This window comes from Scardinius erythrophthalmus, assembly GCF_964197995.2.
Source record: "Scardinius erythrophthalmus genome assembly, chromosome: 11".
Lineage (NCBI taxonomy): Eukaryota > Metazoa > Chordata > Actinopteri > Cypriniformes > Leuciscidae > Scardinius > Scardinius erythrophthalmus.
The window spans coordinates 10,881,139-10,906,130 of NC_138231.1; the positions used below are offsets into that span (position 1 = coordinate 10,881,139).

The window sequence follows — 24,992 nt, forward strand, 5'->3', positions numbered from 1 at the left end:
AAAAATAATAATTTGCTCATTAGCCAATGCAAAACATGGTCAATTTTAATGATAACGCTATAAGGAGAAAAAAGATGAAGCGGGTTCTCGATTCCCACAGCACTGATAGCGATCAAGTAATAAACTTTATCTGTGCGTCAATGTCAATACCCTTAAACACACTTTAAAACACTAAAGAGAGATTACAAAGTCACAGAATCTGAAGAATGTCGTCACTCAGAATTTAAGGTTAATTTTAAAAGGTTAAAAGACAAAGCCATTATGGTTCAACCGTCCTCTGTATGTCAATGGATATGCACTCCTAGATGGATTTTATCAGAAGCAACATATTACTTTGTAAATTCACTTGAGCCAATTAAACCGGAGTACAAAGGAGTAAGACAGGTAAGGATGGAAAATCCCAGGTGATGTTCATTTGCATCCGCAATGAGGCAGGAAAGGATTCAGGCAAATGCAGATGCATGCAGTGATAGCTCAGTCAATGCCCTTTCTATTACACTTCAGGCTAAACAGTGGAGAGAGAGGAAAACAGTGGCACCGCTAATTCAACCGCAAGAATCACAAATTGAGCAGAAAACAACAGGAACTACCTATTGTAATTAATTGCTTCCGGCATATCCACACTGAACTGGCCAAGTTCATTCATGCATATGGCTAAATGGGTTGTGCCTAATAATTATTATTATTTTTTTATTACCCATCATAATGTAACTAAACTCTGTTACTGGCATCTGGAATAATTCAAATATGAACAAAGTACCAAATGACAGTGAAGGAGAAAATACCAGTCTTTCTAATTTAATCTAGTCAAATAAACTGATTTGACCTTTTAATTGACTGATTTAACACTATTATAATCCTCATTCATTTTCTGACTGCATGTGCGTAATGCTTATTGTTTACATAATGTAATGCATCCACCTTATTAAGCAGCATATAATGACTACATTTAATACTTAAGCACCAAAAAGCAAAATAAAGAATAATTTTTTCATTTGGATTATAATACAAAGGGAAAAATACACTGCAAATGACCAAGAAAAGTCAAATAAGAGTCAAAAAAAGATTTATTGTTGATCATAACACAGAAAACTTAAGTAAATGACTGCAGAATCCTTCCACCTTAAGCATATACAAAGGAGTAAACAGAATGTAGTAAAATTAGTTAAGGGCAAAGTCACTCTAATGCTCATCTTTCAGAGAGCCTGAGGTAAAGATGAGAGTTCTTGTTTAATAGACATCTTGAGACATGCTGTCATGTCCATGCATATCTAACCAAATTGTTGCGAAGCCAGAAAACTTCAAACCATGAATATGTATTAACTCCTCAGAATTTGAAAGGGTCTTTTCACATGCACCTGATTTTTTTTAGTGTTGCATCTTTGTCTCATTGGTCTAGTAATGAAAAGCTATTGACATCCAATATGACTGAAACAGATGTTGTATTGAGTGATGTGGGGGTGTCCTGTGGAGCGTCTCTTTTTGATACAGATGGGGTTGGGGAAACGGCCCTTTTTCAGTTCATCTGGGCCAGATCTCTGATAAAGTGGTTTTAAGGGGGACAGCACAATGGTTTCATTCTTTGCCAGTGGTTAGAAGCTTCAGGGCCTTCTGCAGATTCTGGACGGCGGTGCCCACATCCTCATATTGCAGTGCACTGCCTGCATATTTACAGTATTTCTGAGCCCGAGTAAAGTCTTCTGGTGTGAGCCGCAAGTCTCCTGTAAAGAGCAAAAGAAATTATTAGTTGTATTCTCTAAGGGGGAATTAAATGTATCAAGTGACAGAGTTGCAGCACAACTGTTTTCAACCATTCTAAAAAAGAATGTTCTTGAGCATTAAATCAGGATTTTAGAATGATTTCTGAAGAATCTTGTGACACTGAAGACTGGAGTGATGATGCTGAAAATTCAGCTTTGTCATCATAGGAATAAATTATATTTTAAATTGTAATAATATTTCTCAATATTACCGTTTTTACTGTATTTATGATCAAATAAATGCATCCTTGGTGAGCATAAGAAAATTATTTATGACCCTGAACGTTTGAATGGTTGTGTACATTAGCTATAAAATAATAGCGAATATATAAATGATATAAATAATGAGACAGATACAGATACTATTACCAGAGTATTTCAATGATTCCCAGGAGAAAATTCTGGAAAAGCAAAGCACCCATTTCACACATGCATGTCTCTCCAGTGGCCAACAGCACATTAAATTATAGGGTGAGTTGAGGTTGGGCTAGTTTATGAATACTTAACTTCAGGCATTTGAAATATTATAGTCATGGTGCACAAATGCCTTTACCACAATGTAAACTATGCTGGCTCTCACAATGACACTCTGAGTGACAGTTTGAGCTGAATCCATAATGTGGGAACAAAATAATGAACTGGACAGAGACGACCACCAAAACACTTGACAGCTTTCAAAACAGTTTAAGGTACAGCAGTTCTGGGAACCTAAAAAAGATCTCTAGATCCTGTCTCCTCTCCAGTATTAATATTTAACCACAATACATTTTCTGTCTCATTCAAAAGCATTGCTTACACCTCGATTACTAAAGTATACACAGACTGGGAAGACTATAACCACAGAGCTGTCTCAACTGAGATGCTCGACTTCAAGAACATTTCAACATGTTAAAATACTGGTAATGTTATGACCTTGGTCGACTTTGGCTGTAGAGGGGGTGAAATGTGGAACAGAAGTTTAATTGGGACAAACACTGGTTCATTCTATGTGATATATTTACAAATATGAATCTACTTATATGCTGACGAAAAAGAATGCAGATTGTATTAGAATGACTTTAACATTTGAGGACTTGCTTAGAAAGTTACTCTTTGGTTGGTGAAGCAGGTTTGAAGACTAGCTTGATTAGGACTTTAGACATGGCTTGTAAGTACAGGTCCAGTGACGAAAGGATTTGCTTGTTACTAAGATGGATTTCCCAGATACATTGCAGTGACATGATCCATCTTGGGATTTGTTGTAATTAGGGGCCAAGCACCGAAGGTGCGGAGGCACCTTGGAATTGTTGGTGTTCTTCTTATTAGGGGCCAAGCACCGAAGGTCCAAAGTTTCACTCATGTTTACGCCAATAACTTTTGAATCATAAGGGCTAGAAACTAAATATTTTTTTCCTCTGATTCCCTAGCTCAAGACGATTGCACCCTATGACGTCATTTTCCATTATGAAAATTTGTCCGCCATTTTGAATTCTCAAAAAAAAAAACCTACTTTTTTAGAACTCCTCCTAGGCCGTTGCTCTGATTTTTATGAAAATCAAATCAGATCATCTTCAGACTATGCTGGCAAAAAGTTATCAAAAAGCTTTTGATAAATCCAACGGTTATCGAATAACACGCAAATGAAATTGACGTAGAGCACAAGGCTGTCTCTCCGCAACGCTTTATCGTGTTCAGACAAAACTTGGTACATGTCATCACAAGCATGACCTGAGGCTACATGCTGCGTTTCGGCACAGCGCCACCTACTGGTCCGGAGATACGAAAATAGGCTATGTTTGCTTATAACTTCTGAACGGTTTGTCCAAAAAGCATAAAAGTGGTCTCGTTATATTCATGGCGCCATGCCGAGTCGACCATAGCGACCATTTTTGGCGTTGGCCATTTTGAATTTTGTACCAAAATGCTGTATTTGTGAACGCATGAACGTATCGTTTCAGGGCAGCGCCACCTTGTGGTAAAGAAGTGATAATGAAATTTCCAAAAATTCTTTTGAATAAATTTGCCTATTGTAATGACACTGGTCATAATAGATTCCCTGGGTTATGCCGAAAACATAGATATACATTTTGCCATAGTCAGCCAAACTTCCTGTCCACCATCTTTATTTTCTTTAAAACCTACTTTTTCTAACTCCTCCTAGACCGTTTGTCCGATTTTCAGCGAAATCGAATCGTATCATTTCCAGACCGTGCCGACTAAAAGTTATGGATTTCGTGACAATAGACGAAACCGGTTTCGTAGGCATGCTGCCAAAATAACTATTCAGGCTTTATCTCTGCAGGTAGTCTCGGGGGCATGTCGGTGTATAAGCTTGTTTGCTGTCTTCTTAATCACTGCCCTGCAAGTATTGATCACCAGCAACTACTCTGAAAAATAGGGATTGGATGAGCATGGGTTTAGAAAAGGAATTTAAATTCATTAAATTAATAACTTTGAATTGATTTATAAAAGCATAATAAAGCATAAGGTTTCAGAAGGATAAAATATTTGACACTACCATCAGTGGCGTAACTGTGTGGGGGGAGGGGCTGCTAATACAATGGTATATCAGAAATATGTACAATATATGTACAATAACAATGGCAGAAAAAAAACTAACATTACTATATCCAGAAAATCAATTTCAATAGTACTTTGGATTTAATTTATCGACATACACCTTTAATGTTCAGTCTTACATCTACTATAATATAATATATTGTTAGTGTTGAGATTTTTTTACGTAAATAATTACATAGATCCGCAAAATTTGTTTGTGTACCTTAATGGTCTAGTGGTAGAAGCGTGTCAGAGGTTCTGGGTTCTAATCCGCCCTTGTATAGGTTTTTTTTCTCATCAAAACCGAATATGTTCACCACATCAGTGATTGTATATAAAGACCAGAGACACGTTTGTGTGCATTTTGTTTTGTGATTTCACCGAAACGAATAGAGTAACCACAACAGCGTTAAATGACAGATTGAAGTGCTGGTCTGTGTGAAGACTCTGCATGAGCCACAAGAGGACTCTGTATCTGTATCCAGCGCATATAGTTTATATCAGGGTTCCTCAAACTCGGTCCTGGGGGGCCGCTGTCCTGCAGAGTTTAGCTCCAACACTGATCAAACACACCTGAGCAAGCTAATCAATGTCTTCAGGAACACTAGAAACTCACAGCTAGGTGTGTTTGATCAGGGTTGGAGCTAAACTGTGCAGGACAGTGGCCCTCCAGGACCGAGTTTGAGGAACCCTGGTTTATATAGCATCATATTATCCTATGTTACTTTTCTTATTAACTTGACTAATTTTAAACCGACAACCATATCAGATTTGGTATTGTTATTGTTAACTAAAATTTAAATATTCAGTCATTGAAAAAAACAACAACAAAAAAACGAAGAAAAAAAACCCAAAACATTTGCCTTGGCAACTAACTGAATTAAATAAGTTTAACGGGGACATGATAGACTGTCAGTGAAACTGGATTGAAGTAATTATCCACTTTTCCGGAGAGTTCTCTTTGGCAAGCTGTTTCAAACTCCCAAAACGAACATAGTTTCGGCTAGCCTGGTTAAAACCAGACCATTCTCAGTAGTAACTGAGTTATGGTCTGGCAAAGCTCCATAGACAAATCATTTCCAAAGGGGCGTCACCAACGGACGTCGCTCAAATGCCTCTGGGCGCAATTGGATAGACCTAAAACCAATCAGAGCGATCGTCATCGTGTAAATCCATATGCTGCGTCCCAATTCGCCTAAGTTTCACTACGCCATAAAAGTATGTACTCTTTTTGTGAAGAAAAGGTATTTACTTTTGAATGTGTAGCAAAAAAGTAGGCAAGCTTTGGGACATACTACTTCGTCATCTTTATCGGACGGATCTGTCGCGTGCATCCTGTCACTTAAACTGCCCTGTCAATCATCGTGTCACAGTTAAAATCCTCTATTAAATCTAATTTAATTTCCTTCCGTTTCGGAGAGAAATGTAGTAGCACGTTCATCTGCCAGTGGGTCTTTCATGGAGACTGTCCTCATGTGTTTGCAATTTGAATATAATAATGCATTTAAAAGTTGAACGGACGTCGCTCAAATGCCTCTGGGCTCAATTGGATAGACCTAAAACCAATCAGAGCGATCGTCATTGTGTAAAGCCCGCCTCAACATTTCTGATTGGTGCCGCGATTTCTAGGCCATGGAAATGGGCTTGAATGAGCTCTTTGCCAGACTACTTCTTGAGCAAATCTGAATTTGCCGGAAGTTGTCTGGGTTTTCCCAGGCTAAGTTTCGGCCTGATTTTGTTCAAAATGAAAATCACATCAGTTCATTCTTCGATTTCGCTTGAAGTATATCGGTGCCTTAATCCCTGGTTTCAAGGACGACCCCTAAATCAACACTTCACATTCAGAGCCATGTTTCACATGCCCAATTAGTGTCTTATGAGGCACAGACTTTCCCTTCAAACCAATTAGACAATGTCATGGCCAATCTGTTGTCCCGGAAAGACCCTGACGGTTAAGAGAGGATGAGAAAAGCAATTTGCAGTATGACATTGCAAACTTTTCAGATTGAGGTTGTAGATGTTTTTTTTTTTTTTTGGCACGTGGTTCTATGCAATATTAATGATGACCAATATTTATGTATTGTCTGGGCACCTGTTATGACAGCAGACTGACTTCAATTAGCCAAAACAATATCAAATGATACTCTGTTGTCAATGTATACATGACTGGTTTGGGCAAGAAAAGTAACTTTTGTCATCTCAAATTTGTAACTGGACAAATTGCATCTTGCACTGCAAATCGTTCAATCTGCTCTATTTCCGACAATTGCAACAATATAGGGCAGTCAGAAATTACCTCATTAATTTATTTAGAAAAGCCAAGTGCAATGTGTGCTTTTTCCTCTGCCCATTTGAGCAGAAAATGAGATCAATCATGTTGGTGAAATGAGGTCCTATTCTTTCTGTCACGATTATTTGCCAGGTTCGGTGAGATTGGATTTCAGTAAAGAGTTGTCTTCACACAAAAAGCTTACCTTCCTGGGTATTGTTTAGAAGCGAAGGATCAACCACTGGCATGGCTCGTGGAACAGGCACTGGTTTGATGGGCTGTGCTGCTCCAAAAGAAGGGAAAAAGTCAATTTAATCATAAACAAATGCATTTTGCATTTGCAATCATGGCTGATAGGATGTTGAAAAACTGTAATGGACGAATTAACTAGTCCACCACCGTAATTGATTCAGAGTTAGATAGGCTTAGCCATTAGCTATGGCTGAGCATAATCTTTAAAGAGTCCGAGAGCTGACATGGAGTCAAACACACAAGCAAGGAAGTGAGTACATGCAATGCATGATCAAATTAAGTGGCTGCATGTGGGGTGCCATGTTGCAGATTAGTCATTTCCGTGTCTGGAAGCTGAGGTACTAATCACATAGGACACAGCAGTTACCAAGGGAAACATGCCCCTCATGGGGACCCTCAGCCTAGCTTTTTGCTCTTTAAAAGGAAAACAGGAAAACAGAATGGGAAATATAAATGCAACCACATTACAGCTCTGTGCCAGCACTCTGAGAAATACTAATTAACCTGTATGTTTGAGTCAAGGGATTAGAGTTATTTAATGACAATCAGTGTTAGAGTGATTCATTCTGACATCTTCTGCTGCTTTGCTCACACAAATAGAGCAAATACTCAAATATACTCAAATACTTTAAAGTTAGTTATCAAATGCATGGCTATCCATAAACAAGTAAGAGCCCTTGAAATAGTTTAAAAGTTTGGGGTTGATAAGCTTTAATTTTTTTTTTTTAAGAATTCTCTTGCACTTACCAAGGCTGCATTTATTTAATCAAAAATACAGTAAAAGCAGTCATATTGTGAAATATAATTACAATTTAAAAAATGTTTTATTTTAATATATTTTTTTAAATGTAATTTATTCCTGTGATAACTTTAAGCATCATTACTCTTGTCTTAAGTGTCACATGATCCTTCAGAAATAATTCTGATATGTTAACTTGCTCAAGAAACACTTATTATTATCAATGTTAAGCCATTTTTGTGGCAACCCGTTTTTTGTTTTGTTTTTCAGAATTTTTGGATGAATAGAAAGTTTAATTCATTTGAAAGAAAAAATGTTTTTACTGTCACTTTTGATCAATTTAATGCATCCATTCCGTTTTTTTTTTTTTTTTTATGGCTACCCCAAACTTTTGTGTATATTGGAAACTTGACAGATGGTTGTAAAGTAATAATTCCACTAATGCTCAGCTAGCTTACCTTCTGGATGGGGAATATCTGCAGGTGTATTGGCTGGGGCGTGAGACCCAGGAGGTATCTGAATATTACTGAAATTGGATGCTGGGGGTTGGTTTGACGGATGTCCGTGGAAAGAAGGCTGGGATTGGGGTGGATCGTAAGGGGCTTGTGAAGGACCACCACCCTCGGCGCCAAACTCATCATCTAAAGTAAGGAGAAAAAACAAGCGGATATGTTCATGCATTGCACTGTCAAAATTAAGCTTTTGTTAAGTGCCCAAAAAGTTAGACTTTTTTTAAAAAGCCATTGTTCTGGGAGTACTGATAAAACTAATGCGATTCAGAATGAAGTTTTCCTTCCTAGAGTCATTTTTCTAAAACTAATGGAGCTCTGAACAGTCTGCTGCCAGTACCAATCCGGCTTTTCTGTTTTCTCACATTATCCCATTCAGTGCTGAAAAGATGCCCGTGTTCACAGCATTTTCTTGCATAATTTTATCATGAATACAAATCATGGAACAAATGACTCTCATTGCCAGTCAAGCCTTTGATGAAGTGGCTTCAATCTGAAAGTACCAACACAATTTCCTGTAACTAAGGAGATGCTTGGCAGCACAGTGAAACAAACACTACATAAAAATGTGAAATTTGGACCTGTGGAATTTTATCAGCCTAATCTATTATACAAGTGACCCGTTAATGTGATTTGATTTGAGTTACACACTTTTCCCCCAACAAAACCCTGGAATAAGTTGATGAGAGCAGACATGACACGGAACCAATTTCAATCAACTGCGAGCTGAACCCTAAGACACCCCAAAATGAGTGATGAATATAAATAAATAAAACAAGAAAAAAAGCATGATATTTCAATAAACTGTGGCAGCGTTCTTCCATTTGAAATTTACCATCAATCCCAGATTCATAATGTTTCTAAAAGCCCCTGGGCAGATTGAATTTTGCAAAAATATAATATTACAGTAAAACACAGTTTAGAGGTTAGCGCCATATATATTTGCCTGCATCAGCAACATTTAATAAGGTAAAACTTCAATTTAACATTTCATCACTAGGAACAAGTAAATAAAGGATATTAAAAACACATGTCCAAATTTGGTTGATTTAAACATGCTGCTTTGACGACTTTCCTTTCCCTAGACATGTGTCAGGGGGTTTATTTTCATAATCGGCAGAGAAATAATAAGGGTGGGGCAAGTCAAATAAACATTATGCTCTTATGAAAATATGGCCTTCAAATGGTTTCTGTGCAGTGGGGCTTAATCAGCCACAGATTAGGGGGATTCCTGGTCAATCCTGGAGAAAAGTTGTGTTCTCCGAGCGATGCTGCAGGCGGATGAGGAATTGTGAATAAGGCCATAAGCTGGCAGACTATGACCATGAAAGCCTATACTCAAGATAGCTTTGTACTGCTATAGTGAAAAGAGAGGTTGTGATTACAGAATGATAGCACCACAAAAAGCCATCCCTTCTGTTCTTAAGAGCAATAATCCACACAGAAGGGCTGGATGAAGAGCGGAGCTATGCATAAACAAGCTGTGGCTCTGGAGAGCATTCTGAACACCTGAATGTCATGCTTTTCCTAAGAGCAATGGGGGGAATAAATACCATGTAGAACTAAACTGCACAGAACATACAAATAAATGTTCATTTTGTCTATGTGAGTAATCCACATATGATTCAACCAAGCACCTGCTCTTCTCTAAACAGATTGTTGAGCCCTATGGACCTGGACTAAAGGTCAATTGCGGTCTAACAAATCAGCACGAAAAGAAAAGGCTGTTTAAAAAGAAAAAGAAAGACTGTAACCAATGACAAAAATGATACAGTAAATAAGCAGATTTATTTTGTGAGTAGTTGTTGTTGGATTGATGTGCATAGATCCTAACTTTCACTACCCAGTGCATTAAAAAGATCGATCTGTTAAACTTAAATTCAAAACTCTATTAAAGGTCTCACTAATGAAAACACTGCAAACTCCGAAAGGCCTTTGTTTTTTAGCAGGAAGGTGATGGAGGGGGAACCAACATTGGCTCTAGCACACGATGGATTTGTAAAAGTCAACATGAGGCTTAAGAGAAGCTCTCTCTGCCAATATGCCTCTTTATTTATTATTGATCTGCGCTGATAGCCGAATTATGAAATATTTCAAAGGGTGTGCTCAACCGAACTCTACTGCAGCTGGCCAAAAATTGTGACCTAAATTACACTTAAAATAAAAATGTATTCTGTGCTAATTAGTGACAGGGAGGGAATGGATAAATTGTGAACAGATGGAATTGTTTTAATATGAGAGAAAAGTCATTTGTAGAATTGTAACATGCATGCAACATTGCAATGGGAGGAGATGCTGTCATAATAAAAACTAGCAGCAATCAGAACTGTTATGGGTGATTTCGTTCAAAAAGGGGTTCATTATAAGGAAAAATTGAATTTGCAGCATGTCCAAATCACGTTTTGCAATCAGTCATGCTACATAAAGTTAAAATGTTATACATAATCATACTGTACAAGTATGCATATGGTCATGCCTGTTGCATTTGTCTCAATTTAGTCCAACCTTGGCTATATAATCAACTTAATGCAAAACAATTTAAATAGAGCAATCCACAGATAACTACCTGAAAACTACAAAAGAGACATTTAGACAATGATTTCAGCATGTCTACAGGATGTTGTTCACTGACTTTTTAAACGTCTAATTTTTTCCAAGCTGTACTTGTCCTGACATTGGAGCCCATTTCTGTTTGACCTTAGTTTCTCAACTGGGCTACAGTAAAGAGACCTTTACTTTCCATGGAGTCATGGCACGGGTGCAAAGCCTGCTCCAGGAAACGAACAGCTACTGGTATAAACACTGTAGATGAGTCTTAGGAATAGTATAGTAATTGAGAAAGTTGTTACAGATCAGTTTTCTTTCCTTCAAATAAGCCTTTTTCCCATGCCCCGGGGCGTGCTTGCCGTGCATATATTCCCGTAAGTTGGAAAGCCAAACTCGGCAAGGAGACAATACCACTAGTATGGCTCTTAAAGGAATATTCCACATTCAAACACAAGTTAAGTTCAAGCAGCTGTTGTGGCATAATTTTGATAACCACAAAAATTAATTTTTACTCAGCCCTCCTTTTTTTTTGAACACTTTACTTTAGCTTTTATGCATAACGCATTATAAAAATATTTTTAATTGTATAGTCGCATGAATAATTGTAACCATTATAATACTTATCTATTCATTGTTACACCTTTAAAAAGTATAATGCATTAAAAACATGACAACCCACTAATTTCAATTGCAACAAGGAATCTGCAAAATACTATATTGCATTTTAACTTTAGTTACAATTATTTATGATAAGATATAATGCATTATAACACACATTATGAATACCTTTATAATGCATTATACATAAAGGCTTTAAGTGTTACCAAATCATGTTTTGAACTCACATTCTCCCTTTAACAGCAAAACTGAACAATTTTTCTTTGCTAGTGGAAATAACACATTTTTATATCCTCTATAACAGCAAATTTCTGGCTGCTTTCATATGTTGAAGTGCACCATATTTTTGATGTAAGAGCGACTGCAGCCAATTGTAACTTGAATGCGAAAGGCTTCCGGTGTCATCTGCTTCCTGATATTTTAGCCATAGAAAAAGTCTGTTACACTGCTTGATATTGCAAACAGTTATTTGATATCATATTTTAATTTATTATCATAATCATAAACACACTGGTTTGTAGCACAAATAGTTTTACCGCTTCCTGCACTTTATAATTCTTCTAGTTATTTACCAATCGAAGCGATATGAATTGGAATTCTTGCACATTCACAGAAAACAGTTCACTTCTGCTGTGAAAAATAAGGTGGATAAGATGCCCTGAATGTGTTAGTTGTCATTCTGGGATCCCACATGCACAGGAAGAAAATGATTAACTGCTGAGGAAAACAGAAAAACGAACAGTTTATCAGCTGACCCAATGCAGGTCTGACCTCAAACAAGGTCTGGTGTTCGTTATACAGCACATAAACATCTTGGCATATTGTTATAATAGGTTTTATAGGGGACCTCCTTGAAAAAGGCAATTTGACGGACACATGGAACGAGACAAATACTGTGATAAGGTGCTTAATCTCCGCAAGGCAAAAAGCATGCTATGATGTAACAATTTTGTCTTGGCAATGCTGCACATCAGTGGGAATAACCAAACATGAGGTCACTACTTAACAAAAGGGGCCCAGCTGCTAGATGTAAAGCTGAAGAATTAAAATTTAAATATCATCATAACATGAAGAAAACATTTGTTACATGAGCTTTAACAACAGTTAAAAATAAGCAGAATTAAAAACTGTTCTGATACAGGCATTATAAGAGTATGTCACATACTACAGAAACATACGGTGCATGCGTGCGTCCCAACGGCTCAGTCTACAGATGACTTCATCTCTGACATGAGCAGGTCAGGTCAAAAGCAGCACGCCCAGCAGATGTGGAGAGAAAAGTGATCTAACTAAACCCCCACCGCCAAACACTACTTTGACCTGCACATGAAGGAGAAAAATTCTTTTCAACAACCTTCTCAAATACATTATCATGCAGTCAAACGTTCACATCTTTCACATCATCTCTAAACAAGATACGCTTTTACCATGATCCCACAACAATATAGTTGGTGATAATATTAAACTAAGAGGTTCAAAATTTAGCCTAACTGCAAAAGGTGTTCACAAATGTCTGGACTCATAATATTTTAATTTGCATATTCTACTTCATAAATATGCTATATTCCAGGCCTATTGAACTTGAATTCGACCTGCTTAAAAAGTTCAGTGGCTCTCTTGAGATTGGTAGTTTTGTGTTTCGCTCTATTTCTCCGAAACTTCTTTGCTTGATGTGAAAATGTGTCACTGCATGCGCTCTGTGGAGAACGTGTGTATCATCTGTCAAAAATTCAGTTTTAAAACCAGTTAAGTCTTAGTCACTGAATCATCCAAACTGAAAAAAGACAAAAACCACAAGTTCCAAGTATTAAGAATGAAAATTACTCGTTCACATTAATGAATATAATTAGGCCTAACTCTCAACCTGTGTGCTTATTATGCAATGAAACCATAGCAAAACAGAAAAAGCACAATGTAAAAAGGCACTTTAGAATAGATGCACAGCTCTAGTATCAGTCTGATTTATTATCTTAAATGGAAAATCGTTATGCATTTTTTTTTTCTGAATTTCCTCATAGGAAGGAATCTTTCTCATGAATAATACAAAATGTTTTTAAAAAACTAAAAAAAAAAACTATAAAAATGATTTTATTTTTTAAATGAACAAATATATAATAACATAACTGTGCTCTGCTGATTTCATTCACAAAATATTCTAGCTCGGGCCTGTCCCGATGAATGTATCATTTGGCCCACTTCTTGATGAAGTTGAATAGTCCTGCTATATGCCATTGGCACGGCCATGGTTTTCTACGTCTGGTGATCATTTATTTAAATAAAGTTTCAAGAGGAAATGGGTTTGGTATTGCTATTGTGTAAACACTTTCTTTAGGAGGATGAAATGTCCTTTTCCTTTCCAAATGTCCAAATCCAAACCTTTTGCTTATGTAACTCAATACAAAATTAATGAAGTAACAATTCCAATTTTTTATAACGGAACATAAGCAACTTATTAAACAAGAATTAAAATCTTTGTGTTCGGTGAATCGATTACATTACTCTAACATCTTTTTTTTGTTGAATGTAATGTCATAAACACTGGCTACAGGCAATACATAACTACATGCGCTGCACGAGATGCACAATTATGCTGAACGGTTATACATTCATTCTATTCTGTCAGAAAAAGAGAAAGACAGTTTACGGAGACATTAATTGTCGCCACCACAGTGCAACTTCCTATTACTGTTTGTCATTCTTTTTCCAGTCCTCCTATAAACCCATTGAGGTACTTCTGACATCAAACTACTTCAGTAAGAAGGTGATTAAGCTTCAGACAACACCAGAGACTGCACCTTTTTACCAACCATAACAAAATTGAAAGTACTTTCTCTATCCGGCAAGCTGTAATCTGTTTGGCTGGCTTCACAAATCCCTTATTTTAAATCTTAAATCAATTTGTGTGGAAACAACGTTTTGTTTACTGGTACTGTATAACATTAGCCTGGGTTTCACCATGCTGCCTTGCGCGCAGCGCGATTTTATTCACGCTGCTAGGCAGCCTGGATACCATGGACCAGATTTTCCCCTCAAAAAGGGAACCAATCACAGAACGGGGAGGGAGCAGCAAGACGATGACGACGTCTATGCGACACACCGAAGCAGTTTGTTTATATCTATGGATCCAACATGGCATCAGACGCGAAGTTACCTATCGATGCAGCCTTAAGGCCCTTTCACACCGGATGCGTAACGAAAAAGCGAATAGTTCGTGTGCAAATAGTTCACGTCAAAACCCATCACATGAGCCGCGTAAACACGGTCTCTATCTCTATCTTTGACGATTAGCTTTCTATCCCAAATGTAGTTTAGCCTGCTAGCCTACACAGCACAGGACTATACAACAACTAAAACTATCACACAACATACTCACAGTCGTGATAACCGAGTTGGTTGGCAATGCTATGCCACACAATCATTGTCCTTGTACTATATGATTGGCTGAAGTCTTTTCTGTCGCCGCAAAAGGAAAAAAAATCGACATCGAAACGGGGAGCACAGCACATTCGCTACAAAATTCGCAGTGTGAAAGCACTCATTACACAAACAGCTGATCAAAAAATAAAACCATCGCGCGAATTATTCGTGCGTAAAAATCGCGTCCAGTGTGAAAGGGCCTTAATTAGACAGTGTTCTAAGTAGTTTAGAACGCAAGTTTATTTCGTCTTCTTCCTCGTCGAATTTCTGTCGCTCTACATACATCATCTGGTATAATTGAAACGATTGGCTATGAGCTACGTACAGGCGCATTTGATAGACATTCATAGCGCCCAATAAACGGCTCTGGGCATTCGTAAACCATGCCTCAAATACGAGAAAATGAAAATGTGGTTCCCAGACCACGTCTCAATGAGACGAGGTCTGACGTTAGCCAGGCTATATTACATTTACTTTCTATTACATTTTTAAAGACAAATTTTAACTCTGGCTCAGTCTGAATTCACTCTATGTAACCCTAACTTGACGTGATGCTTCAGCCTTTTCCTTCCTAATGACTATCCTTGACTGTAAAATAGTTAGGCTACTCAACAGTGAATAATTTTCACACTATTAAAAGGGGTGGCAACCCTGATCTCAAGATTGTTAAAATAATCACTACATAAATAACAGCCTGTGCTGACTCGCAGGGGGAGGGTCACTGGGCGAACCAGTCATCTCCTGTGTTCTTCACAACTTTGATAAGGCACACAATGTTCTAACATTTACTGACTGAAACAACAGACTCACATGGAGAAAGCCCTTCAGTAATCCTGAAGGAAAGCCCCCCCCATCTGGTGTGTATTTTGTTAATGGGAGTCACAGGGTTATTCTGGGGGAGCAGATATAATATCAGCACCTACCATATGCTTCCCCCTCCATTCCAATAGGACCAGGCTGCGGAGTCTCGCCATTCTTTAGGCAGTTGTGGATGTAGGCTGCCTTCCACTTTGCATACTTCCTGTGTTGGATGTTCTGGAAAGTAGTGGAAAAGGGGAGAGTCAATCAGTGAATCATTAAGATTATAATTATATAAATGCTCAATTAGTGAACTTTCACTGCAAAACAATAGGTGAAAAAGGAGCAGATCTGATTTAGTTATAATAAATACAGCAATAAGACATGAGAAGCGGTGCATTAAAAGGGATCTGATGTCAGTTAAGCGCTGCAAAGGTAAAATTCCTTGAATGGCTTACGCAATACAAGTCACCAATATTTATTACATAACCAAATCAGCGGTTTTCAAACTTTTTCATGTCAAAAATGACCTAATGATACTCCCTTGTAAAGTCAAGGTCACTTTTATGTATATACAATACAGATTGATTCAAAGCAACTTTACAGTGATGACAAGAAAAATAAGAGAATCAGTAATACAAATAGAATTCAATTTTGCTGTAAAGCAGCTCTAAAAAGATATTAGTGTCATTATTCAGCTTAAGTCAGTTCAGTGTTGATTCAGTTCATTTTATAAAACAAATTACGAAACAGTCAAATCAGCTATAAAGCAGTTTTGTTCTCATCCAATAGTGTCAGTACAGTCAAATCAACAATATTACTGAATTATAAGAAAAGGGGCCCCTTTCCTAAGAACAAAGTAAATGTACATCATGTAAAGTACCTGTCAAAAGTTTGGAAACATGTTTTTTGAAAGAAGTCTCTTATGCTCTTTATTTGCTCAAAAACAGTAAAAACAGTAATGCTGTGAAATTTTACAATTTAAAATAACAATTTTAAAATAAAATAACGAATTTTCAGCATCATTACTCCAGCCTTCAATGTCACATGATCTTTCAGAAATCATTCTAATATGCTGATTTGGTGCTCAAAAAAACATTTCGGCTTATGATTATCAATAGTAATGTATCTGTCACACCCCAATAAAGAGCGGCCAAATGGTATTTATTGTTTGAATTTAATAATAAAATGGGCAGAATTTGAAATCTGAGACTTTGTTTCATATCAAAAGTAACAAAGCCTATTGTGATTTATTTGATGGGTTGCGCTCTACAATCATTCATCAACTGATAACAGCAAGATCGATTCTTGGGATTTTGATTAGTCGCTTAAAATCGATAGAAATCTATAATTTTTACCTAGCCCTAATAACAACTATTTTTTAACTTTACACAAGGACCATTTTTTTGTAATGTGAACAACTAATTCAATGCATTTAGCATATTATTTATGTAAGAGCTGCAATTATTAAATTTGTACAGAGTATATATATATATATATATATATATATATATATATATATGCACACACACACACATTTATAATATATGTATCTGGTTTATTTTCATCGCTCTGAAGTGTGCTGAAACCTGTAATTACACCACCAACTCACATCCATTAAAAGGGTTTTGCAGACTCTTGAAGCCCTTTCACATCTCAACTTCTACTTTTACATACATTAGTACTGAGTCCTGTTAAGTCTAGCACTAAAAAGTTCCCTTTCCTTGTGTAATTTAATATGGCACAACTCCTTGTGGCATTGTCAGAGAGAAACAGCACAGTAATGGAGGGCGATTCTGAGAGCTCATTGTTGAAACAGTCAGTCCAATGAGCTCTCTACAGTAGGAAAATGTCTGGCCCTTAGGGAGCGAAGAACATTCAATGAAACATTGTCCATCTTCGGACACAGGTCACTTCCCCTCTGTATAAAAGAGACATCTGCGGCCATGGCGACCAGTAGGGATGGTCTAACAGGCACACTGGAAATACACAGATTCAACTGGTGGATTAGCAACACTTTCCGGGCACAAATTTGCCAAGAACTGGCCTCTCAAAACCTCTGTGTACATTGAGACTGGTGAGGCGTTGTCAGTCCTTGGGCTCACTTTTATAGTTTCCCATTAATTTCCACGTTTTCATGTTTTCATAGCAGTTTTCGGATTCGAACACGAGAACATGGCTCTAATGACGTATCTGATTCCATTAGACGTTTTCACGTTCCATTAAATTAGGCGAGCTTGTGTCTGTGCCATCAGAAACAGGGGGACTGTGTCAAGAAACACATCTCAGGTCCATATTTATGTCCCTTCAACACAAAACTTTGTCATATTAGCCTTGGCGTCAAAATATAGACCTACTCGGTTGACAATGTAGGAAACGAAAAGACTCAGTGACTCACCTCTTCTGATAATTCGCCAAAGACACTCAACACATCAAACAGAAGACTTGAGGTGTAGAAGGACTTGATCATATTCCTGTGATCAAAACAAAAATTAAACTGTTAACACAGCAATGCAGTCATTTAGTTAGTACTTCTTTTCACTAAAATTAAGCCAGTTGCATGTCTCATAAAATAGATGTGTGAAACAAAGAACATCTGGATATAACACACATTACCGTTCAAAAGTTTGTGGTCTGTAAGGTTCTGTAAATTGCTCAATTTTTTTCACATTTTAAAATAACGATGTTCTATTTTAATGTTTTAAAATTTAATCAATTTCTGTGATGGCAAAGCTGAATTTACAGCAAACATTACTCTAGAATTATCATTTGACCAACAAAAAATTTGTTTAAAATTTATTTCTGAGATAAATGTTGAAAAGTTACCTAAGATATATTCAGACTTAAATGAGCAGAGATGCATTTGAAAAACAAATTAGTCATACCAAAATACAGAATAAAGAACAGAGTTATTTTTCTGAGAACAAGAACCTTTGAACTAAAAATAAAAAAATAAAAGAGACAGTTCACTTCTTGTAATCACATAAACCATTTTCTTTTACCATTTTAGTTTTCTCTTTCCAAATGTGGATTTATACTGCAAGTTTACACATGTTACCATTAACCATGCATTGATGTCATTTGCATTGCTTTTTGCCACAGACCGAAAAGGTAGCTTTCTTGCTCAAATGTCAATTACCAAAGACAAGGTTTACTTTGGCATTTTTTAATTTCCTATGAACACTTATGCAATGACCCCAAAAGTCAAGCTCCCTATCACCATCCTGGGAAAGATTAATCATAGTCGCACTTCTGCTGTAGTCAAACTCTATCAGGACATTTACATCTTCAGGCATGCTGCTTTGGTCACTCTGAGAAAAACCTCATTCTCTCTTTAGAATAAAAACCTTTAGGGTTAGGATTGTACATTCATGTATAAGAAAACTTTGCAAGTAACTTGCTGACATTCCCAGCATTGTTTTTCCAGAAAGAGGATAAATGTCGTGAACTGCAGTACCTTTTATTAGTAATACCATAAAGTACACAATGATTCACCTTTTGCACTGTTTGAACAAACCCTGAGTATGTGAATACATCCTGAAAAGTGGCCTCTGGACAGGGAGTGCATGCAGGTCTGACAGCTTCCTATGGTAAGACTGATCTCCACTCTAAACCTCATCAGCAGGAAGAGGCCAAAGAACATAAGGGCAAATGTGGCACGAAATGCCAAAGTTGATCCATTTCAGAATGTATTTTGAGACCTTAGAGGGAATGTTGCATCAACATAAGACTTTGTTAGCAATGAATATAGAGGTTCTTACGTCTACAACAACATCCTTCCTGAAGTCTATTTCTCTGAGATTTTATTACTTCTAGGAAGTGGTGGACAAAGTACACATCATGTACTTTGAGTAAAAGTACAAATACTCTATTAAAATATTACTCCAGTAAAAATATTAAGTACTCCTTTTTCAACTTTACTCAAGTAAAAGTACTTGATTTTTAATGTACTTGAGTATTTAAAGTAAAAAAACTACTACTTGTATACTTTTAATTTTGCATGCTTTATATAATCCTACTGCTAGTCAGTATATTAGTGGATGCAGATACAGATGATCTGCAAGTAAGATAATTAGCGTTTTATTTTATTGCCAAAACTTGTCCTACACTATCAAAACATAAATATATTATAATATCAATTTAGGTTACTGATAGGCTACTTCATGTGTGCAAACAAATGGGGAAAACAAAACAAAATATATTTTAAAATTATGAAAAACAAAATTCGTGTTAACAGAATTAAAAAAAACACGTCACATTGGGATAAATGCATAACATTTTTATATCATTTGAACTGCTATGGCAGCGGGGAAGATGCATGGGCATTAATGTGCGTTATTTTAATGTTATGTTGAGATGGTGATGTGGACATATCCGCATTCAAGCATTACAGTGGGTTTGATGTAAACAAGACTTTTACATCAGATTTTGTTCACAAAAAACTGACAGTCATGACCTAAATATGATTCTCATTTACAATAATCAATCCTAGAATTCGGCATGAACGCAATGATCTCCCATTCTTGGCTCATTTTGAATCAGTGTTTTTCAACCGCGGAAAGAGGTCCATAACAGCTGGAGAACAATATGTCATGATGTAACGTTACATTTACACCAGGAAAGCCATTTATAGCACGTTAGTTGTTTACTTGGAAAAAATGATTGCAATTAATTAACCCCAAGGGGGAAATCAAGATCAAATCCAAGAAGGGAAATTCAAAAAAATCTGGGATTTTTTTTTTTAGGCCATATCGCCCAGCCCTAGTTACTGTCCAGAAGTGTACTCAGGTTTATCTAGCCACAACAAAACTAACAATCACTTAAAATACCTTGGGTAGTGCCAGTCCATATGACCTGAGGCCTGAGTCACTGCCAGGTATTCAGCTCTTGGACCCTTTACCAGCACTGCACTGCCTATGACGTCACTGTCCACAACAGCTTCATTATACTGCTGTGACCTGTAACGCAACACCTGGCTAATCCATGCCGTCTCACTCCCAGGCAACCGCCCAGTACAGAGCCAGCTTTGTTGCTAATTTTAGCCTGCTACTCACTCCCTTTATGTGCAATAGTGACAGTGGGATTATTTTTGTGTCACGGTTCGGTGAAAGGAAACTGTAATTTAAGGTATGTGCATTTAAACAGCGAAAAAAATCTGTCTAAATATTCTGGGGATGTAAAATGCCAACTAATCCAACCTGGACCTTGACTTACTTGTGGAAATGTCCTGATCGATCTTCACTGTCTGCATAGAGGAACATTTTTATAGCGTAATTCTCAACATGGGCATTGCCAACTATTTCCTGCGAGATGGATTCGTTGTCGCTGAGCTCCTTCTTCATCTGAAACACAAAGAACCACTTAAAAGTTAGTTTTCCATGTGCAGCACTGATACAACCTAAAGTGCCATGCAAATGTGGTCGTATTAGCATGTTTTAGCATGGGCAGTACTGTAAAGAGTGTTTACTGCACCATTTATGACAAATTCTAGATGATTACTCTCTAAAGCCCTGGTTTCCATAGCATGACTCAATCATTCCTGAGAAGCATCAGCCACTTTGATTCTACTCCAGAAGCCTAGTGTAATTAAAATTTTGTTGCAAAAGAGGGTCCCTCTGGAGAGTTGCCCACGCGCAATTAGTGGACTCATTCACCCATCTATTATTATTATGATCAGTGACAGCAGGCGAATGAATTTGTCGCCTCATAATTCACAGAAAACTGTTAAAATGTAACAGACAATGACACTGCATGGACTAATGTAGGCTCATGATTATCCTCACTTCTAATAATACTGAGACAGCACAAAATCCAAAAATATCCATTTGTTTTCCTGGCCTGAGTTTTCAACAAGACTTCATGTCTTCAAGTCTTCATGGGCATCATCCCTCTCCATGTTGGTTCATTGACAATAAATGTGCTGTAGCTTCATTTAAAATAAATTGTACACTATGATAACATAAATAGAATAAATGTTTGAGGTGGTCCTGTATTCAAAATTAAACTTCATTGCAAAATCAAATGGAATTGCAAGTTTCAGCACATTTTCAGCCTTAATCCTGATCTCAGCAAACCATGCAACACATAGACGCCTGTGACCCGGTCTTTTACTTAGAGGTTTGGAATGGCCAGCACCCAAACGCCAAAGCTTCAGCCAGTCAGGCTCTGCCTTCCTCTCTGTGATGTTACAGTCTGCTAGAGAGCGTCAGGTTTCCTTGTAAAATCAGTAAAGCAAATACGACTGGTTACATTTCAACAGGTGGAACCTGGGCGCCTGAATGGACTCACTGTTCACATTTTAATGACATTTTTACCTATTCCGTGAAAAAGCACAGTGAAGGCACAGTACATTACTTGTACTATATCGTAGAACAATATAAAAACATAAGTCGGAAGGAAGCGTGCAAAAACACTACAGAGAGAGAAGGCGAGATTGGATGCTTTTCTGCACACTAAATCAAAGCCTTGAAACTAGATCTTGTCTATGCACACCGATTCCATGGGGTTCACTCAAAATCCCCTTGGAAAAAAAGGAACACTGGAGTCATTTTAACAGTTACTAAAAGGAAGCTTGTTCTGTTAAGAAAAACGGAGAAGGTTCTATGTGTTTTTTGGCCAAGAGACTTGCTGATATTTAGAACGAGAGCAAGATATAGGTGAAGTGAACCTTATCACACGCATTCTGCTTCTCTGCGCAAGTCTATGACTAGCGAAAAGCTATAGATCCTACATCTTGCACGGAAAAAAATTTGCTGACATACAAGTCATTTAAATAAGTGGTTCAGAAAAGTTTCCGGTTTAGGCAGCCCATAATTGACTGTACAAAACATTGGTCAGCACAAATCATGTTTACCTCCGTCACAAGTTTACCCATATTTATTGTAGTCTGGGTCATGTTTTCTTTTACCTTCGTTCATTGTTTTTCAAGGGTGAGGGCATATTACAACCTGTCCATGTTGTCATCTACCTAATTTGTCTAGCAGTAGCTTCTACTAGTTGGCAGGTGAATTTGACTGGATGTTGCATAAACAAAGATTTCACTTACTGTTTTACCTCTATATAAGCCTACTCATCTTGCTATCCAACTATGCACAATTATATATTTAGTTAGATTTATTATATGCATTTAGACTTTTTTCCCCAGAACAGACCTGTGAGCCATTTACTGGGTTGAGAAACCACTGGTAAAAGTTCGTAAGACTCGTAAACCAGTGTAATTTTATAAAAGCACTGCAAAATACTTTCTCTACAGACAAAAAGAATTTCTAAGTTCTTATTTAAGATTTAAGAAGTTCTAAGTTTAATAGATACATATACTGTAGACTCTTTGTGAAGTACATTTCATGCACATAATCCCCTAAATGACAGATGGGTGATTCCGACCATAATTAAAGAGTAGAGCATTATCTTTTCATTGTATGGTGTAAAAGAGAGTTCACTATGAAGTACACTTCATGCTTCAGACCTTTTGACCGGATGTGCCCACCAGGATCTGGGTCTCCACAGGTTGTTGTTTCCTGTTTCTGTGACATTTAATGAACCGAGCTGAGGCGATAGTAAAAGCGAGCACTGGAGACTGCAGGGTCTCCGCGCTTGTCTAATTGGTTCCTGAAATGTCTATAACAGTGCCTAGACATAAAAGAAACTTTTTTTTTTTTCGGCAGCTTCCTGCTCCCCTTTTGAGGAGACCTATAAATTCAGCCTTTTGAACTGATGAGAATACAGTGGCCTTAGTACAAAAGGTCACTAAAAATGTTTTGCTAATGCCACACAAACAAAAGAACTCAAAACCAGTCAAAGTATAACAATCTTGTGGAATTAACTTACCGTTTCCAACTGATCCATTAGTTTCACAAGAAACTTCCGGCACTCTGGAGTTTTGCTGTCTAGTTTCATTCCTGTCTGCATGGCGTAAAGTCGACCTGGAACACATTAAAAACGAGAAGAGCATTTTATTTATTTATTAAATGTTTAACCACTGAACTGATGTCATGTTAGCATGGCATTTAGTATGCAGTACTAGGGTTGTCACGGTACCCACATTTCAGCTGTCAGTACAAATAGTCAAATTCCACAGTTCTCTGTACCAATTTCAGTACCAGGGCAAAACCTGTTGAATTAGTTACTTTAAAAAAATATTGTCCCGTTTCGTTTCATCCATTGGTTATCACTGTCTATCATCCGTTTCCGATTCAATTGTGCATTTAAATATGGGTGTCAATCCAGAATCTTTGCAGTGTACTTAGCAGCATGAAAAACTAAACATGTATTCAGACTGTGAATGGGTAATAAACAGAAAGAGAAGACCAGTCCCTTTATAATCACCAAGGCTGTCAATATCTAAAGCACAAGATCCCTGAATTCTGCACTCTTGCGAAAACTCCTGACTGTTATGATAAAATAGTCTTAGTTGTACATTGAATCTCTTATTTACATTGTTTTTACACTGTTGGTTATAATGAAAGGATCTGCAAGTGTGCAGCTCGGGTTGAACAAAACCTTGTGTGCTTTCACTGGTGTTAAGCAGATTCTGACTAACTTACTGACTAGCACCTCTGATAGCCCATTGCGTTCATGTGCTCAAAAGATATAATTGTGATTGGCTGCAATGCTCAACACTTGTAAAAACATGTAGCCTAGGTAGAAAACTTTGACAGTCAGAGAGAAAACAAACACGAACACGAGCGTTTGAAGGCAGCGTCTATCAGCAGCTACCGAATATACCCGGTACGCGATACTACCTGTTCTGCAGAAATGCTGGTACCATATGTTTTTTTTTTAGTACCGACTGGTATGTCTAAAATGTCTAGACACACCTAACTGAATGTGTTTCTCATGACCTTAAAGTTTATGCTAAAATGACACACACACAAAAAAACAATGTAAGTATGTATAATGCTTTTGTGTGCATTTCTTTCCAAAAAAAAAAAAAAAAAAAAAAAAAAAGTTTAGTTGGACCATGACTAAAGTGAAAAAAAAACTAAGACAGCAACATGTGTTCAGTATATCAGAATTCCTTCACCATGGTCCAAGACTGGAAGAGCATTCCAGACCAGCTCATGAAGTTGGTTGAGAGAATGCCAAGAGTGTGCAAAACTGTTATCAATGCAAAGAAGTGCTCTACTGAAAAAGCTAGACAGTTGTTTACATTTTTATTTTATTTTCACTGCATAATTTTCACACATCCATTTGTGTTTTCACAAATTTTGTTTTGTGTTTTGCTCACGTAAAATGTGGGGGAAAAAATTTAGTAGAAGTTTTCAAATGTTTGTCTAGGGAAAAAATATATTACTGATGTGTTTCAAAAATGTACAATAAGTAGGCTAGAGTAAAAACAGACACTAACTAAATAAAAACAAATACTTTGCATTTTAATGTAAAGGATTTTCTTACATTTCTGAATTTTTAAAATTTTCTGCTATCAAATTCCCTTTTCTTGCCAGCAAACAGCATCCTTTACTATTATGTGTCTTTGGACCACTGGAGTCCAGTTGTCAGTAGTTGTGGTTACAAAACATGGTCAAGCCCACACATCTGGCAAAAGT

The 24,992-nt window shown here is 37.2% G+C and overlaps 1 protein-coding gene across 3 annotated transcripts in view; it reads right to left on the reverse strand.

The window, feature by feature from the left end:
* Nucleotides 1-1,049: 1,049 nt before the first annotated feature.
* The window catches only part of vta1 (vesicle (multivesicular body) trafficking 1), a 44,462-nt gene continuing 20,519 nt past the window's right edge, over nt 1,050-24,992 (reverse strand). For all 3 annotated transcript variants that reach the window (XM_081379589.1, XM_081379590.1, XM_081379591.1), the window contains 7 exons: nt 23,275-23,369; nt 20,662-20,789; nt 17,846-17,921; nt 15,573-15,684; nt 8,017-8,199; nt 6,773-6,850; nt 1,050-1,721 (listed from right to left, as the gene is read on the reverse strand). In XM_081379589.1, the coding sequence (XP_081235715.1) occupies nt 1,576-1,721; nt 6,773-6,850; nt 8,017-8,199; nt 15,573-15,684; nt 17,846-17,921; nt 20,662-20,789; nt 23,275-23,369 (818 nt within the window). In that variant the 3' untranslated portion in view covers nt 1,050-1,575. The remainder of the gene's footprint in view (nt 1,722-6,772; nt 6,851-8,016; nt 8,200-15,572; nt 15,685-17,845; nt 17,922-20,661; nt 20,790-23,274; nt 23,370-24,992) is intronic.